Source organism: Mustela lutreola, chromosome 1 (genome assembly GCF_030435805.1).
Source record: "Mustela lutreola isolate mMusLut2 chromosome 1, mMusLut2.pri, whole genome shotgun sequence".
Lineage (NCBI taxonomy): Eukaryota > Metazoa > Chordata > Mammalia > Carnivora > Mustelidae > Mustela > Mustela lutreola.
In genome coordinates this window covers 71,144,097-71,164,010 of record NC_081290.1, presented here as the reverse complement: position 1 = coordinate 71,164,010, position 19,914 = coordinate 71,144,097, and the positions used below count along the sequence as shown (strand labels likewise).

General features: G+C 43.3%; 1 protein-coding gene across 1 annotated transcript in view; it reads right to left on the bottom strand.

The window, feature by feature from the left end:
• Positions 1–19,914, bottom strand: part of RNF150 (ring finger protein 150) — a 267,148-nt gene that overhangs the window by 27,496 nt on the left and 219,738 nt on the right. Inside the window, exon 6 of the mRNA XM_059168254.1 lies at positions 13,931–14,141. Coding sequence (XP_059024237.1) covers positions 13,931–14,141 — 211 coding nt within the window. The remainder of the gene's footprint in view (positions 1–13,930; positions 14,142–19,914) is intronic.

Below are 19,914 nucleotides of genomic sequence, written 5' to 3'. Positions count from 1 at the left end.
ATAAACCAAAAGCCTGGGGATTGGCAGTAGAGGTGTGTGAGTGCAGGTGGACACGGGATCTGTGTATGTGCATAGGAAGCCTGGCTTGATTCCTACCCTGGCGTGTGCTCTGGAATGAGGAGGATGGAGAGCCTTCCCACCATCCTGGTATACTCACTTAGCTAGTCCAGTAGAATGTTACCTAACTGATCACACCACAGTTGGGGTGAGTTTGGCTAACACACTTAACCACCATGCATTTTCTTCTCTCTAGACGTTTCCCTGCAAATTACTCCCAAAGGAGGAAGCACAGTGAGGACTACCCCAGAAAAAAGCCAGTGAGTTAGATCTTTCTGTATCTTTAAAGTCTCCTAGTGGATTTTCTATGCGGAGATGTGGCACCCATTCGCTGAAAACTCAGAGGTTTCTATAATGGGTACTTCCAAAATTTTTGTTCGAAGCTGTTTCCCTGACGGATCCAATCTGAGAGTACTAGTTTATCCCCCGATTATTCATCTGCAGGGCTGTCTGCTCAAAACACTCTCTAAGATTATTTGTAGGGCTGTGGTGTGCTGAGTACCATACAGAGCCCTGTGCAGAAAGACCTAATTATGACTTTCTAGGAACTGACACTAATGGATTGTTGATTGATTGATGGGCTCTCTTGTGATGATCCTGATAACCTGAGTGGTTTCTCTACAAATGGTGTTAGAAGGACGGTCATTATTTTCTATGAGATCATGGTCGTAAAGCTTGCAGTTTATAACTCAGTAGTACTCAGATGATCAATTAGCGAAAAAGAGCATGCAGTTCTGGCTCGATTCTGATAATTGAAAAAGAGCAAGGAAACGTCCGTTTCCCTCTCCACGAGCAAACAGTTCAGGATACAAGCTACGGCTGTAGGGTCTTGGAGTCTATCCGAGAAAGGTGCTCTGTAGATACTTTTATAACATGAGGACATTCCAGCTGCACTAACAGGGACCTGCGATGTGTCTGTCCAGTGTATGTTCTCATGGAGAGGTGCCGGGTGGGTGGGGAGAGGCAACATGTGGGACTTCCTGAGTGCCACATGCTGAAATGGCAGCTGCATATACATTGATATATTTCGCCCTCACAAGGGTTGGTGAGGTGGACTTTATTGGAATGATTCTAAAGGAAATGAAGGCTAAGGGATGTGAAATTGAGTTGGCCACAGCTACCGGCTCAGTGAGCAGCCAGGATCTGAGCCCAGATATCCCTGATGCCGAAGTCATTCGGTCTCCCCTCCAAGCCTGGATTCTCTCTCAGTAGGGTTATCTTCACTCATCGCAGACAAATATAAAATAGTAAGAGCAGGGGCACCTGGGTGGTTCAGGTGGTTAAGCATCTGCCTTTGGCTCAGGTTATGGTCCCAGGGTCCTGGGAGCCGTATCAGGCTCTTTGCTCAGTGGGAGTCTGCTTCTCCCTTTCCTCCTGGCTTGTGCTCTTTCTTGCTAGCTCTGTCATTATCTGTGTCTGTCTCAAATAAATAAAAAAATCTTAAAAAAAAAAAAAAAGTAAGAGCAGTGCCAATGGTATAATGCAAAAAGGGAAGAGCTTCCTTCAAGCTGTCCCAGCATTGGGGCCTTTGGGCTGTGTTCTTTCCAGGCCTCTGCAGAAAGTGCTGGGCTGTGAGGCAGAGGAGCCTTTCTCCACATCCCCCTCCGCTGCTGTTAAAGCCGCTTTGGCTCGCTGCTGCTTTCAGTCCCCCGTTTCTGCTGTGCAGTCCAATATCAATAATGATAAATAATAAATCATCAGTCCATTTCCATGAGGCATTAGTCTCCCTCCTTCCTGGCGGTGGGGGACTGAGGTAACATTGGTGCCCCTGTCACATGGGGATAGGGGAACAGAATCATCCCAGAGGAACAGGCTATAAGGGAGGCTGGTCCACTGCTGCCTGGGTCCAACTTGAGGATCCTTGGAAGAATGTCTGTATTTTCTTTTCGTTAGCAGACAAAATACAAAAGCATATCACAATGCAGCCTCTTCTTCTAACTATTGCTATTGTTGAGTTCTTTAACATTCTTTAGCACATTCACTCATTCATTCAATGAATGCTCATTGAGTCTAACGTTATTCCTGAAACTGTGCTGGATTTTGGGACATGAAGACGAAAAGCCACAGTCCACACATTTTAAGGTCCGATAAATTCAGTGGGGGTGACAGATGCTTTCTTAAGAAGCTGTAACATAATTGTTTGGAAGAAGAGAATTCTAAAAGGAACACCAGATTCTATTCTATTCTGCGTGGTGTAGCAGAGAATGCATCTGAGCGAATACAGCAGAGGACATGTTCCGCGACTCGGCAGGTGAGGGAGAAGGGTCCGGGGCAGTGTGTCTGGAACTGCGAGTGGCTTGGAAAATGCTGTGTGTCAAGTACCTGGTGGGAGTGGTTAGAAACCAGAAGCACAGACGCTGCTACCCAGCTGGAGATTTTTAACCCACAGGTGATAAAAATGTTTCGAGCAAAACAGGGACAAGATCAGATTTCTGCAGATGGTTCTCCAGGAAGCAGGGTGAGGACACACTGGTGGGGGTTGAGGCTAGAGACAGAGAGTTGTGGTGGCTGCCACAGGGATGGAGGGAAGAGAGGATAGGGTCTTGAGTTACAGTAGCAGCAGAGGGAAATGGCCCATGGGCAGATGTTTAAAAGGCAGACTGAACATTTGGTGACTGTTTACAACAGAGGGAGATAGAGTGGAAGGAACAGAGGTAATCCCAATTTACTGGCTTGAGCACTAGGAAGTAATTTTGTGGTAAAAACCGTGGTCACTAATTTATCTAATAAACCCATAGGTTCATATATTACAAGTATAACACAAGGGTAGCCTGGGAAAAAGAAAACACTCTTAAAAGTTTTGCACCGTGCACATTTGCTGAAGCAAAGTATGTCATGCAAGGCCCTAGTTTTCACTGTAGTAAAAAAATACATTTTGGGCAGAGGGGATGCTGATACAAAATGTACATGCAATTAGTGAATTCAGTCTTCAATGGTATGTTAAATGACCCTTTTTGATTTTTCTTATTTTTAAATATAACTTTTAAATCAATTTTTTTTTCATGCTAAGAACATATTTTCAAAAGACAAATAGCATTTTATCTTTTCATCATTCTCCGGGAATTGTCTCTCTGCTATATTTTTTAGTATCTGAGCATTCTTCTCATTCTCTGAAAATTCCTATTTCTCGCAGTATCTATTTCAACAGTATCTCCTACAAGATAATCTCTTCCGTAAGGACACAAATTATAGCTTATAGAATTCTGTGCTCTGAGTTCTCTTGGTTTCTTTGAGATTTCTCCTTGTTTTTATTTGTCGCGGTCTCTCTCTCTCTTAGATTTAGTGCCTTCTCATAACTCTCTAGCCGGTCCTTGCTCTCCACTTCTATTTACCAAGGAAGCACTCTGATTTAAGTGTGCATGGGTGGGGCTTGCAACTGGGAAGGGACCTTGTTATGGGACTAAGACCACCAGCAGATGGCTCAGGATGGAGAAGGGCATGGTGGGGAGTGGCCTAAATATTCTTTACATGGTCTATCACTACATCTTCTTTTGAACACCACTCCCTACCCTGGCCTTCCTGGGCATCTGGAGCCCTACACCTTGAGGATCCCCAGGGTTCTGAGTGCTAAACTGGTTGTTCTTATCAGCATCTTCCTTAGGAGGCCCTTCTTAGATTTTGCCTTTCTCCAACTTTGCTAAGTGAATTTTCACTCATTTGTCACCCAGAACTTGTTGGTCTGTTGTCTATTGTAAACTTTTCTCTGTTCTTAGTGCCCACATAGGTTTTTATTTTTTTACAAACCCTTTGGTGGGACTTTGTTAGGTAGCAGAGATAAACTTGTGGGTTCAATCTCTCTCCGGTAGGCAGAAACCCCAAGTTGATTCTAGATGGTTCCTTCACCAAGAAAATCAGTCCCGATGCCCTCAAGTTTCAACCACTTCCTACGGGCATGCTTTCACTAGATTTTTAACTATGTACTAGTATTAGACTGGAACAAGTGAGCTTTCCTGGCATTTCTCCTCAGAGAACCAGTGTAACTCTGTGGTCCAGTAATGGGAAGATAATTTGGCCAGAGTAGGAACTTGATTTAGCGCCTCTTTCCTTCTGGAGTAGATATACCTGCTTTCTTCTGCTGCCCAAGAACATTATGAAGACAGAACATGATATTGTGGGTGAATTATGCTTTGAGACCTTAGAATGGCCAATCATTGGATTCCAAGAATTCCTTTCTGCCAGGAGAGAGGAAGCCTCAGCTCCTTGAAAGACGGTAATAAGATTCCTTACTCTTACTGCTTTAATAACGGATTAGCATTAATTATTAAATTAAGTGTTATTTATAAAACATGCTTCTGCCTCATAATTTCTAATAGAGAGGGGAATCTAATTTTTAGCATTCAACTTGTTAATCAATTAAACTAAATCCTTAATAAAACATCTAGTGCTTAAATATTTTAGTGACAAGTAAAACAGTCTTGTTCTAAAATATTTAGGTGAACTGGAGCTATTCTTTGGTGATTATCAGTTATTTCCGTTAAAATTACACGAAGGATACATGAATGGAGCCACACTGTGTAGCCTACCCTGGAATGGGGGTCCACAGAGGGAGATTTTCTTCCTCGATTTGGGACCAACAGCTCTGAATGTGGTACTTGTGGCTTGGCACCCTCGTTTGTTAAATGGAAATAATACCACTTCCAAAAAATGTCACAGGGATTTTTTTTTTAAACTACTTCCTTGAGATGAGAAATGAGGATATATGTGGTATCTACTATAAAAATAAAAAGCATCACAAATACACAAAAATCATATGTACAGTGGTTGGAACTAAACTCCAAACTATGTAATCATATATATCAATACCTAAACACAGACTTCACCCCAACACCCCTATCTACTGAAGAAATTCAGTGCTTTTTTCCAAGTACTCTTACCCCTTGCCTAGCATCCAGATTAAAGCAGAATCAAGACTTGCTCTGCATAATACTTTGGTTTATGTGACATGCCGCCATAACTATCCTTTTAAAAGTTACCACTAAAGGCTCCATAAGAGCCAGGTGAGTAGAGCTTAAGTGCTTCTTCTGTGAGCAGACGGTTCTCACATTCTGGGTGCAGGGTGCACTGTGTGATGGGCTCCTAGGGGAACTGTGGCTCTGGCAATGTCATTCCAGCCGTCTACACCCATTGTCCTTCCAACTGTGCATCTGACTCAAAGGTGGACAGATGTGGCATCTCCTAAGACCGTCTACAGTCTTGGAGAATGTGGCAGTGGAGAGAGCTGGGGCTGGGTTCCTTGCTAGTTGGCTTAGTGGTATTGGAAGGGGGAGGGTAGCAAGAAGAGCTGGTAATTGAGAATGCAAGATCTTGATTTAGCCTTTCCCAGTGGGACTTGGAAGGGTGCCATGAGGGAGTCTGACTTTAATCATAGAGTCATGGAACTGGAAAGGATTTTAGAAATCATCTGTTAGGAGTGTCTGGGTAGCTCAGTTGGTTAAGCATTCAACTTTTGGTTTTGGCTCAGGTCATGATCTCATGGGCTGTAGGATCTAGCTCCATGGCCAGGTCTGCACTCAGTGGGGAGTCTGCTTGAGGACTCTGTCTGCCCCTCCCCCTACTCACACACACACACTCTCATTCTCTCTCTCTCTAAAATAAGATTTATTTATTTTAGAGAGATATTTAGAGAAATAAAATAAGATTTATTTATTTTAGAGAGAGTGTGAGAGAAAGAGATCACCGCAGGGGGGAGGGGTAGAGGGAGAAGCAGGCTCCCCGCTGAGCAGGAGACCCATGTGGGGCTGGATCCCAGGACCCTGGGACCATGACCTCACCTGAATGCAGCCACTTAATTGACTGATCGCTCCCACACATGTGCCCTAAAATAAATAAATCTTAAAAAAAAAAAAAAAAGGAAAAAAATCATCTGCTAACACAAATGCCTTATTTGACAAGTGAAGAAATGGAAGTGCAGAGAGACTAAGTGACTTGCCCAGAGTCACATAGCTAATTGGAGGCCAAATGAAGACTAAGACCCAAATTTCCTGGCTCAAGCTAGTGGTATTTCCCTTATATCCTCTTACTTCAAGTACCTCCAGTAATGTCCTGCTAGTTGCATTTTTTCCCCTGTACCACTTAATATCATTTCTGAAATATTTTAACTTAGAGTACCCTGAGACTGAATTTCCAGAGCCAATTCTTATGTCATTCAAAAGGCATTTTCAGCTGTTCCTGCTTTCTTTCTTTCTTTCTTTCTTTTTTTTTTTTTTTTAAAGCTTTATTTATTTATTTGACAGACAGAAATCACAAGGAGGCAGAGAGGCAGGCAGAGAGAGAGGAGGAAGCAGGCTCCCCGCTGAGCAGAAAGCCCGTTGGGGGGGGGGGCTCAATCCCAGGACCCTGGGATCATGACCTGAGCTGAAGGCAGAGGCTTTAACCCACTCAGCCACCCAGGCGCCCCTGTTCTGCTTTCTTAATCTTTGAATAATGGAATTTCCTCATGATATGCTTTAGAATTGTAATGCAAAGAGAAATGTTATCTTATTCACCCTCCGTGCTTCTCAGATATTGAAAAAGTGCTGACCTGTCAATTGTGTTTCCTGCCATCAGCTGCCACCTCCTGCTGAGATCCATGTTCAGCATGACAATGTCTGGCAAAATGCAGGTCTGATCAACAATCCTTTCCCCAGCCCACTCTCACAGCTGCTGAGCCAAGATGCTCACCCAGAGCCAGACAGCCCTGGGAGAAATTCATCAAATTGGAGATGGAGTTACTTTGTTTCAGGAAGACAGGTTTCTTCCCCCTGTGGATGGTGTGTGTCAGGCTCTGGCTGAGTGCTCCAAGGGGCAATATATCTGTGGTCTAAATTGATTCATTCTCTCCCAGGCTGTTTGCAAATCTACAGGTCTGCAGTACTTCCTGTCAGAGGCACCAGAGGCACAAGACAGGAAAACCCTGGCAGCCGGTTCCTGAGTGGCCCTTCTTGAATTAGCAAACGTTTATTAATCAAGGAGAAATGTGGGGAATTTTTGTTGTTGCTGTTTTTTGTTTAAACAAAAAATTTTTAAAGGTTTTATTTATTTTTTTGAGAGGGAGTGAGAGAGAAAGAATGACCAGGGAGAGCAGCAGAGGGAGAGGGGGAAGCAGGCCATTTGCTGAGCAGGGAGCCCAAGATGGGGCTCGATCCCAGGATGAACTGAAGGCAGACGCTTAGCCGAATGAGCCACTCAGGCACCCCAAGGAGAAATGTTATCCTGGAAAATCTGGTAGCTTGTGGTTGGACAGTCGCCATTTGGGTCACTTGATGATCAAGGCATGTACTTAATGGCAACAATCTTTCCTCTCCAGAACAACTGTGTCTCTGCCAAAGCTGTCACTGAGCTGGTGAGCTGGGCGGCTTAGGCTCAAGGGGGTGAGGTGGTTCTGGGGGCCTGGCACGTGATGAGACATGGCGATGATCGTGGGGAGCCGTCTCACAATCTGCAAATGCTTTATTCTGTACAGAAGCAGTCCACCTGTGGCTTAACTGTGTCCTGCAGGAGAGATGACAGTGGCGTCTAGGCTCCTAAATGGTTGGTGGATCCTGCTGTCTGCCATGGTGGAATAGCCCCATAAATCAAAGCAATCATCTCTCCCAGGCTAATGTGACTCTTATGGGCACCCCCGGGAGATCATTTTCATTGCTGATTCCAGCCAGCATATTTATCCAGAGTCAAGGGTAGCTACTGTGCCATTTCAGGCTTTGATGCAAGTCACAACCACAGATGTGGCTACTCACTCTTGTCCTCTCTCATAAACAATGAAAGACTTCAGTCAGATGTGTTTATTTCTAGATGCAACAATATATTTTGCACTCACAGAAAACCTGGAAATTGCTGCTTTGCAAATATAGCAGAGCATAGCTGCACATTTGAGAAAGAAATGGGATGCTCACGCCAACCCTCCCCTTTCTCTCTCCGTTATCTAGACTCAAGAGGTTTGAAACTGGGTGCCCTGGAAAGGTCCTGAACGTACAGTCCGTCTCATTTTCACGTTCAGGCTGAGGTCAGAGCAAGGCTAGGGGCATTTAAAACTTCGCAATATAGATATCCTGGGTGCTTCACCATTTCCTAAATAGTAAACAAAGAACTTTTAAAAAAAAAAAAAAGAAAGAGCGAATGTCACCCCTGGCCTAATTTTAAGAGAATGTGTCTTTAGGAACGAAGAATCCTCAGAAAGGCTTATACTGAGTCCCTCAAATCAGAGAAAGCACATCATTCCAGAGACCATATACATGAGTCTCTGAATGAACTTTTTGGAAATTTTTCCTGTAATTAGGGTGGAGAATGCATCTCTGGAGAGCTCCCTGGGATAGCAGCAGGAGCTGTTGGAGGCTTTTTTTTTTTTTTTTTTTTTTTTTTTTTTTTTTCCTATAAATGGCTTTTTCCCCCCCTGGGCTGCAGTTTTAGCTGTGCTTTAGCAATTATTTTTGTCTCATGAATGCATTTTGAAGACTATGAGCTTTTTTTTTCCCCAAAAAAGGCTGACCTATCTACAGGTTCTTTCAAAAGAGACCACAGTTTAGTAACTGTCTGAGCTAAGAATGTGGTCTCTCCAGTAAAGAGCATCAGGACATTCAGAAACTAATTCTTCTTCTTTTTTTTTTTAAAAGATTTTATTTATTTGACCCACAGAGATCACAAGTAGGCAGAGAGGCAGGCAGAGAGAGAGGAGGAAGCAGGCTCCCCGCTGAGCAGAGAGCCCAACCTGGGGCTCCATCCCAGGACCCTGGGATCATGACCTGAGCTGAATACAGAGGCTTTAACCCACTGAGCCACCCAGGTGCCCCCAGAAACTAATTCTTTTGCAGTCTCATAGTCTCATAGGATTCTTCCTGACTGTTTCTACTGAAGGGGCCTGGACAGTCTGTCCCACATGTACCCACCCCTTGGCTCCCCATCCCACTGCTGGATGTATAATGGACACAAAAGGGAACCTATTTTGTCATTTTAAAAAAAACAATTTTTATGAATATATAATGTATTATTTGCCCCAGGGGTACATATCTGTGAATCATCAGGCTTACACATTTCACAGCACTCACGCTATTCTATGACTCTTAACTGCGTCACCCATTCTGAGATAATAGGGCAGAGAAGGAGAGGAAGGTAGAGAAACTGGTAAAGAGATTATCTGAGGAGAGAATATGGTCCTGCTGAATTCCGCCCCTTCAGCAAAAGGGGTCCGGAAGGGCTACCTCCCACACTCAATCAAGCCCAGTGAGGGCACCCTATAGGGGATTCTGAAATATGTTTTTGGAGGTGGGACTCAGAGAGAACTGATTTCAGCCTTTGAAAACCTGAAGCGGACTGTGGACTCAGGTCTCTCTCCTGCCCGGAGGGTAGAAAGAGGAGGCAGACGCCCTGTGTGAGGTCAGAGGCCAGACACAGCTGCTGGTCTGGAGAGGACTGTCAGGACAGGTGATGTGTGAGGGTCCAGAGCTGGACGGGGCTCAGCTTGGGCCCTATCCAGAAGAGCCGAGAGGGTAAGGGCACTTCAACAGACAGCAGGTGCAAATGGACTGTGGATGCGCTGGGGCGGCAGGGGGACCTCTGAGAAAGAGAGAGATACACCTGTCCTGAGGCATGGAAATTACAGGGAAAAGGGCCCTACTAGGTAACTGCCAGTTCCATAGAAGTGAGCAGAAAATTCCTAGGCCTGCTGGAATTTTCACCCAGGGGAGGAGACCATTATACCCACTCAGTACATTTAAAGCAGCAGTGAGGCAAAAATAAAGGTACATTTTAAACACATCACACATCATGTTTGCTGAATACATAGGATGCACCATGCTTCCCTCAAGGATCAGAGTCAATAGAAAGCGAAAGAAGTCTCCTGGAGGAATCCCATACCGTATTTCATTTCAGCCAGCCAAGTACATAATAATTCACGTGTACTGCTTAACTTCTGTGCAATCTGAAGACCACGTCTCCCAGCCACACACATTCTGGCATGTTCCCAGGAAGGTACAGGGGAGCGGCAGGTGGGTGTGACCGAGAGACAGTGCTCCCGAGCTGTGCAGTGCAGAGTGCAGTCAGTGACAAGATAAAGCAAACAGGCAGCTTCCTTGAACAATAAAGGGAAGGTTTCAGACCCTCCTGAGCAGATGTGGAGTAGCACTGAATGTTTCTGGGTAGTGGTGATAGAGTCTTCTCTTGTGTCTTTCTCTAGCTCCTGTCTGGAGTCTGCAAATACACAGACTGTTTGTTTGGTTTTTTTTTTTTTTTTTTTTTTTTATCCTTAGGAACTTTTTTCCCTTGCTGAAGCAAATCCAAAAACCTGCAGACTGGGCCTGGGGAGACAGAAAGTAACGTCTATTTGGGGTGCAATTGGGACGCATGCAGGTAAAGACTGGTGAGGGACATCCGAGTATCCAAGTGCACGACCCCTTGCGCTAATGCAGGAAAAACCATGTGAGTTGAGACTGCCGTGTGAGGCTGTTAAAAGGTGGAATGCCAGAAACATTCAAGATAATGCCTACGAGCTCATCTTCCTCCCAAATGTTAGACTTGCAAGAAGTCTGGATTTCCTTTGCTGTGTAAATGATTTTCTCTTTTCCCTTTCCTGAGAGCTGGAGATGATCCTTTAATGCCAGATTTTTCCATCTTCACTCTACAGGCAATCTGTTCTACACGCCCCCTTGAGTGCTGAAATGACTTTTATGTGCATCTGATCGACCACACACCAACACCATTTGCCAGACAGGAGGAGCAGAGGTAGGGCTGAGCACGCGAGGAGGGTTAATCTCTCTGTGTCTCCATTTCTGCGTCCGTAAAATGACAATGAAAGTGAAATTTCCCTCATAAGGCTTTAAAGGGTACTGTGCATGGGTGGTGTGGTGTATTTGATAGCTACGGTTATTTCCTCATTATCTAGTAATTTCCTGGGTCTGTGGAGATGTGAGGTGGGAAAGGATAACATGAGCCAGAGTTAGGTCCAAGCTCTCCTGGGTTAGTGATTTGTGATTTGCAGCAATATTGTGGGCCAGCAACACTTAAATCTCCGGCCACGTTCTTTTTAGATAGCATTAGACCTGGTTCTAACAGCGTTGATGATAATTTGAATCTTTTCACCCATTTATTCGCACATCTGTGTCTGTTCATTTGTGGATCAGTTATCTGAGTTAGGGCACTAGGCAATTTACAAACTCGTATACAGCAAAGGACTCCCCTGAAGGAATCTATGGCCATTTGGTTAGTGATATAAAGCAACTGATACCTTGTCAGAATGACCAGGTTTGGAATATTCTGTTAGATCCCAATAAATAAAACTAACCAGAAATAAAAGGGCTAGGCAAAACAGTTTGAGAATAACCTCAGTTTCTATACTAAGAGACTGTTCCCTCTAGCCACAGTCCTGTGTGCCGTCAGGCTTCCCATCACAGAGGTGCTCTCAGGCTTCCTGTTTCCTCAAACCTGCCGGTATCTTCCTCTACAGTGACCTGACAGCTTTCCCTCTCTTGGTCAGGAGCCCCCTGCTTCGGGATTGGATTGGACACATCTACTGAGTGCCTGCCATGGGCGCAACACTCTTGAGTCTGTTTTAGGCAAAAACCAGTTTCGAGATTACGAATTACACGGGTGCAGACCAGGATCCTGTATTTCAGTTCTGGATGTATTTTAGCGCACAAGTTATGCCTTTCCATTTGTAATCTGGGCTTCATGGAGATGTAGGAAGCACGTATCCACTTTCAAGAATAAGGAATCTCAACAGATGACACATTTTCTCTTGAAAATGAAATAATATTTTATGGCAAGGAAGACGACCCGTATTTGGTTGGGTCTTTACAGGCTTGAGGACAGCTATGCCGTCAGTGTTTTCAAACTGCTAGCAAAAGGTCTATCAGGCCTTCCAGTATACTTCACAGAGACAATGAGCAGTGAAGTGTCTAACGGTAAGCAAAGATGTCAATAAACAGAAAAATTACGGGATGATCTTGTACCTTTGAAAAGGGAACTTATCATTTGACCTGCGTCAGCCACTTACTCTTCTGGGCCATGACTCTCTCAAGTTAAAAATTAGAAGTTTATCAGGGGTAAAGATTCAATTACTTTTAAGGTTCTTCTCTCCCGAAAATGACTAGAAGTCTAGGTCTGTGCTCTTTGGTAGGGTAGCCATTAGCACCTGAAATGCAGCTAGTTCAAACGGAGATGTTCTATAAATATAAAACACACACCAGGTTTTGAGGAGTTAATACAAAAGAAAGAATGCAAAATATTTTGAGTATATGGGGTTAAATAAAATAGATCATTAAAATGAACTCAACCTATGTTTTTTACTGTGACAATAGAAAATCTGAAATTCCATATGTGACTTACATTATATTAATACTGGACAGCACTGCCCTAGACCTTCAAAATAAAGGGAGTGAATCTGTCTCTAAGGACTTTGAATTTTTAAAAAAATTTTATTTATTTATTTGACAGACAGAGAACACAAGTAGGCAGAGAGGCAGGCAGAGAGAAGAAGGGAAGCAGGCTTCCCACTAAGCAGAAAGCCCCATGCGGAGCTGGATCCCAGGACCCTGGGATCCTGACCTGAGCCAAAGGCAGAGGCTTAACCCACTGAGCCACCCAGGCGCCCCAGGACTTCGAATGTTTAAAGGTCATTTTTTCAATGTTGAGGTCATTATGCTTCTAAAAGTCAAGTTTTCAAAGTCAAAATTCTTATCCACTCAAGACTAATAAACTGTGTGGGGGCATATTTGCTACCAAGTTCCTCTTGAAGTTACTGTCTGTTGAGGACCTCCGCAAGTTCTACAGTTTTAACACTCCATATTCAGCCAGTATGGTAATGTCTCAACTATCCCATAAGAGATTATCAGGAAATACACCAAAATGTTAAGTATGGTTATTTCCAGGTGGGGTACTGAGTGATTTTTGCATTCATTTTTAATACTTTTCTTCATGTTTCAACCTTTCAACAATAAGGTTCATTAATTTCTTCATTAGAAAAAAAGGCTTATCTTTACATTTCACTCTAAATAATTTTATAAATTCTACAAATACCACAAATATGTAAAAAAAGAACTTATTAAAAGGCAATATTCCCAGTGGCTTTAATCTGCTTTTCTCCATTTCCAAATTTTCAGTAGTGAATAGGTTACTTCTATCAAGAGAAACAATACACCTTATTTTCACATCTTGATATCTACCCACTTTTTAAACCTTAAACCAAAGTTACTTTGCATGCTAGTTTTCTTAAAACCCCTGAAGCTTTTCTCTTTCCTTTATAAGACTTAAGAGCAGATACTTTAGGTGCGAGCTTCCATCTTGACGCTAATCCAGCTTTCTAATATTTTTATAACTGCAATCAACTAGAACAGGCATCAGAATATATGTGGAGGATGGGGAAGAAATCCAGAAGATACTTGAATGTGCCACCACTTACAGGACGTTTAGGTTGGACCTTAAAAACACCCACCTGAAGGAATGCCATTTACATCTGAGTCCGGGGGCAACAGGGGAGAGAACCCTCCGGCATATAGCCGGGACCAGCTCATACAGCCACGTGCATGCTCTCTCTCAAGCGCGCGCGCACACACACACACACACACACACACACACAGTGAGCAGGGTAGTGCCCTAGCCAAATCCCGCATGCCCTGCGGTTGCTTTTTTCACTTGCCCTTCCCTGGACTAGAACCAGCGCCCTACTTCAGGTACCACGGGGTATGACACACTGTCGTGCGCGAACAGGCAAGACGCACAGCCAGATGGGCCATCCGCCCCTGGAAAGCGATGGGCTTCTAAAGGTCTGTCAGGTATGACTGTTCAGCCTGGCAACATTGCACACTCAGTCCACTTGTTTTCTTCTTGAGGAAAAGTAGTCTTTTTCTAACTCCCATGTGGTGGCAACCCTGTGGACCATGGAACTTCTAAGCAGAGCAGAACTTACTGTTAGTGGTAAAGATGACTTCTCCTTCCTGCGGGGTGGGATCTGTATCCGGGACCACCTGCAAGGCTCCCACTGTCCGGACGGCAGGGTCCAGGGTGACTGAACTTTCATTCACAGTGGTGTCGCTCGCGCCTGTGATCTGGTTGGTGGGTGGGCCTCCTAGAGATCCCTCGAAGTCGGTGGGCAAGTCATCTATGCAGTCGGCATTGGGCTAATATGAACAGAAAAGGATCTGCCCTTAGTGTTGGTCATCAAGTTAGAGATGAAATGTTCACAGCCTAAGTCTTTTGTCTCAATGGAAAACCAAGTTCTTTATGGTTTTCTTCCTGAATCGCTTAAAAAATTTTTCTAGGGACGCCTGGGTGGCTCAGTTGGTTGGACGACTGCCTTCGGCTCAGGTCATGATCCTGGAGTCCTGGGATCGAGTCCCGCATCGGGCTCTCTGCTCCACGGGGAGTCTGCTTCTCTCTCTGACCTTCTCCTTGCTCATGCTCTGTCTCACTTTCTCTCTCTCAAATAAATAAATATTAAAAAAAAAAAGATTAAAAAAATTTTTTTTCTATTATAGTTTCTCTAATTAACTTGAAAACCACTTTCAGAATTTCCTTTCCAAGGGTTCCACTTAGATTTAGAGAGAACATTTTAATTCCAGGAGAAGAAATATTCATATATTAATATAATGGAGGGGGACATGGCATTTATTTATAATGATAGTCCTTCCTTACATATAGTGTGTACTCCTCATATAGTGTGTAGTTGACAGCTGATAATTATCCCCAAAGACCCATGCATTGTTTGCAAATGCACTCACTGATGACAGTAGAGAAAAGGCACAGAATCTGACTCATGGTGAACTGTTTAGTAGAGAGACACACAAAGCCACAGGGGGAGGCTATTTTTGTTGTGGTGGTTAAACATGAACCAAAAGCCAGCTGTAAAAAATAACCTATTTACTTACCATGCAAACTGATCATACGTTTGTCAAATCCTCTAAGTGAAAACTTTACTATCCTAAAATCAGGGTGATGCCCTCTAGCTTAACAATCCACTCACTGCAAGACTTTGTCTCCCTCCAGGCCCTCATCATCAGATCTCTGACAGCCTCATTTGAAGAACAAATAAATGGGGAGCTTTCTGCTTTACAAGGCACCCTGTGTTGGCTAGCCTTGTTAGACTATTCTACCACAGGGCAAAATCTTACCCATTGCAAGTTTTTCTCTTTGGTCTTAGTTCTGTTATTTGAAATAGTATTGAATATATTTATATGTCTTCCACAAACAACTTTTAAGATGATTTTCAGTTGTTATGCCTCTTTCTAACCTCCAAAATTATTTTAAAAAGATGGTGTTGCAGAGTTACAGTGTTGAGATATATTAAGAATAGCTATGAATTAAATTTGGTTTTGCACTCGTAATGGATGCAGATCAGGTCAGGCAGGATTAGGTGAGGAAAATTCTAGATTGGCACCGATTAAATTATCCGAAGGGAAAATTTATAACCCATGGACTCACTGAGAGCACAAAGCAAGGAGCCCAAAGTGGGGGACTCTTGTTCTAACTTTCTACTCTTATACCAGTCTCCCAAGCTGCACACCTGTGTTTCCAATAGTCAGCTGGAAATTTCCATCAACCTCATAAAACACTCAAATTCAGCTCATTTCACCTTCTTCATCTCTATGGAAAGTGAGCCAATTCATGGAAACTCAAGTTATCAAAAGTCAGTTCCTGGAATGACCAACCTACCATGTTTACTAAACTTAGAGATCTTAACACTGGGCATGTTAAGAATTTTCTCTCTCCGTTTCGAGCCTCCCTATTTCCTTACAGTTCCCTTCCTGGTATATTCCATTCTCTCCTTTCTCACCAGAGCACTCTTTAAAAGACAAACAAACAGGGGTGCCTGGGTGGCTCAGTGGGTTAAGCGCCTGCCTTTGGCTCAGGTCATGATCCCCAGGGCTCTGATCAGCAGGGAGCCTGCTTCCCCTCCCCTCATCTCTGCCTGTCCTTTTGCCTACTTGCGATCTCTGTCTGTCAAATAAATAAAATCTTTTTTTAAAAAAGATTTTACTTATTTATTTGAGAGATGGAGATAAATAAATAAATATCCCCAAATAAATAAAATCTTAAAAAAAAAAAAAGACATACAAACAAACAAAAAATGGGGCACCTGAGTGGCTCAGTGGGTTAAGCCTCTGCCTTCAGCTCAGGTCATGATCCCAGGGTTCTGGGATCTAGCCCTGCATTGGGCTCTCTGCTCAGCAAGGAGCCTGCTTCCCTGCCCCCCCTGCCTGTCCTTCTGCCTACTTGTGATCTCTGTCTGTCAAATAAATAAAATCATAAAAAAAAAAAAGACAAATAAACAAACAAAAAATGGGGCACCTGAGTGGCTCAGTGGGTTAAGCCTCTGCCTTTGGCTCAGGTCATGATCCTGGAGTCCCAGGGTCAAATCCCAAGATAGAGTCCCAAGTTGGGCTCCCTGCTCAATGGGGAGTCTGCTTCTCCCTCTGACCCTCCCCCTTCATGCTTTCTCTCTTTCACTTTCTCAAATAAATAAAGAGAATCTTAAAAAAAAAAAAAGTATGGTTCTTTTTTTCTCTTAAAGAATGAATTATAACGTCCTTACTGGGGCAAAACAGGGTCTCTACACCCTCACCCCAGCCAGCTTTTCTGACCTCCCCTCAGCCCTTGGAAACACAGACCATATATTCACTATCTCAGGGCTTTAGCTAATGCTCTGCTCAGCCCCCATCACCCCACCCCCTTTTCTTTCTCTAGGTCTCCAAATAACCATGGTGAATTCCTAACCATCCTTCAATTTCCAGGCCAAATAGCACCTTTCCAAGTGGCGTTCCCTCACAGATAGCATCCTCCCTACTGTGATACTTTGTAGGCATTTATGGTTTATTTGTAACTGTGCTTGTCTTTGTCTCTCTCTACTAGTCCACAAGCTTTCCTTTCTGCCCAGTTTTATTCAGATCTAATTGACATGTAACAGTGGGGTAGCTTAGACAACAGGATGATTTGATACACACATATACACTGGAAAATGATGAACACATAGGTTTAGTCAATATCTATTATCCTATATAGTTACACGTTTGTTCTTGTAATGAGAACTTTTAAGATCTACACTCTTAGCAACTTTCAAATATATAATACAAGATTGTTACCATGCTGCACCTTACACCCCCAGGATTTATTTATCTTATAACTTGATCACCTTCACCCACCCCACCCCACCCCCACCACAACCTCTGGCCTCTGGCAACTACCAGTCTGTTCTCTGTTTCTATGAGCTCAGTTTTTAGATCCCACGTATAAATGGGACATAAGCTTTTTAGAGTGAAGCCACTACATCATGTTGATCTTAAATTCCAAGCCCTCACATAGTGTCTGACAATTATTAGGTGCTCAGCAAATACCCATTTGAGTATTATATCAGAGTCTCAGTTTACTACTATGAGAAGCTGGGAATGTTAGTATCTGCCCTAAATCAATGAAGGGAAGATTTGAGAAAATGCTTTTAAAAATGATCAGGTTCTGTGCAGAGGTAAGGTATGCTGTTCAAGGGCAGCAGAATGTGTCACCCCAAATACACTGTTGGCATAAAGATTATTTTGAGTTAAACACAGTCGAGAAGAAGCAGATAAAGAAATGGTCTCTGTCCTCCCATCTGCCTAAAAGTAGGACACAAATTTGTAAAGGTGGCGTTCTTCCTCGTACCAGGAAGAGAAGAACATTCTTATTACCAGAGTCTGAGAGTTGATGCCAAATGGGTCTGTAATAACATACCTCATTACCACACTCTTATCTGCCATTAGTTTCCCTCATATATGTACTTCCTCAGAATCTGCTGCCCTAGAAGCTCAAGGTCCCTTTCCTTTGTCTTATCACTTCTCTAAAAATTTGTTCTTTCATGAAGATGCTATGTCCAAGTTCTGACCGTCCCTTTGATTTACTCATCCCTACCCACTCCTGTATGAATGGACAACGCACATGTGAGTAAATAAATGTCTGGTTGTTTTTCTCTTGAAAATCTTGTTTATTTGTTTATTACTTGTTTGTTTGTTTACATGACAGAGAGAGCAAGAGAGCACAGCAGGGGGAGCAGCAGGCAGAGGGAGACAGAGAAGCAGGCTCCTTGCAGAGGAAGGAAGCCAATGTGGGACTCGATCGCAGGACCCTAGGATTATGACCTGAGCTGAAGACAGACACTTAACCTACTGGGCCACCCAAGGGCCTCTTCTCGTGGTAATCTTTTTCTAGTCTCATTTATGGTATTTGACAGGAGAACCTAGGAGGGTAGAAGGAATACCCATGTTTTTTTCTTCCCCTACAGTATATAAAAACCCTTAAAAGCAAAACTGATTGTGTGTGGGGTGTCAAGGAAGAAAAGATTTCATCATGAGAATACTGTGCTGGTTGGTCTTTCATCCAAAGCATCTGGATGCAGTTGTAGATGTGGTAACAACTGACATATTTTTCAAAAAGTTGACTTCTCTTGTTGATATCGTTCATTTGTTTTATTTTTTTATTTTCTTAAAAAAAGTTATTGATTTTGATGTAGAGTGTTCTCTTTTACTTTGTGGACTAGTAAGATCAGTATTATATCCTTAAGAGAAGGGGAAAAGAGAAAGAGCTAATTAGCTCAGTGAGATTGTTAATGGTGGCACGTGTGAATAATTTAGCTTAGGTATAATATTTAATAGACCCCAATTTACATAAACTCACATTTTATGTCCACCCTAAGTAGTTCATCAAATAGATTTTGAAAAGAAACCCAATTTATAGATCTCTAAGAGAAATTACAGTCATATGTTTAGCAGAGATGTCAAATACCATCTGCGAATGAATACGATATAGGTCTTCAGATTCAGGTGACCATGGGGAAACATCTCAAATAAATCAATGTCTAAACAGTCAGGAACTTGGGAATACCCCAGCTACATGGAATTTCCATTTAATAACTATTATCCTATTCATGTCAGGACAAGAGTGATAGGAGAAGGTGTTTGCTGGGATACGAAAGGCCTGGGTGACACAGTACCTTGTAGGAGGACTCACTGAGACCTCTTTTCTGTCGTCTACAAAGACACACCTAGACCTGACAGGAGAGAAAGGAACATGAAGCACTGTTGTGTAGATAAAGGGGTGAAAACACTTCGGACAAGAAAGTCCGCTTGGGTGACTTAGTGGGTTAAGTCTCTGCCTTCGGCTCAGGTCATGATTTCAGGGTCCTGGGATCGAGCCCTGCACCGGGCTGTCTGCTCAGCAGGGAGGCTGCTCTCTGCCTACTTGTGATCTCTGTCTAATAAATAAATTAAATCTTAAAAAAGGAAAAAAAAGAAAAGAAAGGGCCCCCTGCCCCTTTAGTGTCAGTATTTTATTTCTTTCTCTCAAAGGTTTATTTATTTATTTGAGAGAGAGGAGAGACTGTGCACGCAGGGGGAGGGTCAGAGAGAAAGAGGGAGAATCCCAAGCAGAACTCGCAATGCAGGGTTCGATCTCACAACCCTGAGATCATGACCTGAGCTGAAATCAAGAGTAGGATGCGTAACTCACTGTGCCACCCAGGCGCCCCAGTATTTTGTTTCTCTTGGTAACATGTCATAAAGACAGATACCCACTGTAATGGGAACTTCATAATCAGCAGGCTTTCGTTCTTTAGCTCATTTGAGAGATATCCACTTACAAAATGAAAATGTCCCCAGGTTCCAGCTTTCAACTTACATGGACTTGCCTTATAGCACAGGTGCGTACAAGGATACTCAGTTAAAGTCCACCAAAACCAAAATCGAGCCCCAAAAACCCCTTACCACCTGTAACTGGACAGCTCAGTTGGCCAAGATGACCACGGCAGCCTTGGTGAGCGGGCACTGTTCAAAGGAGGACCAGACTGAATTTCATAAATACGATTCTGTGACCAGCAGCCTTCAGACTCTGAAGGGCAATGAGGCCTCAAGACATGTATTGATCAACTTGGCC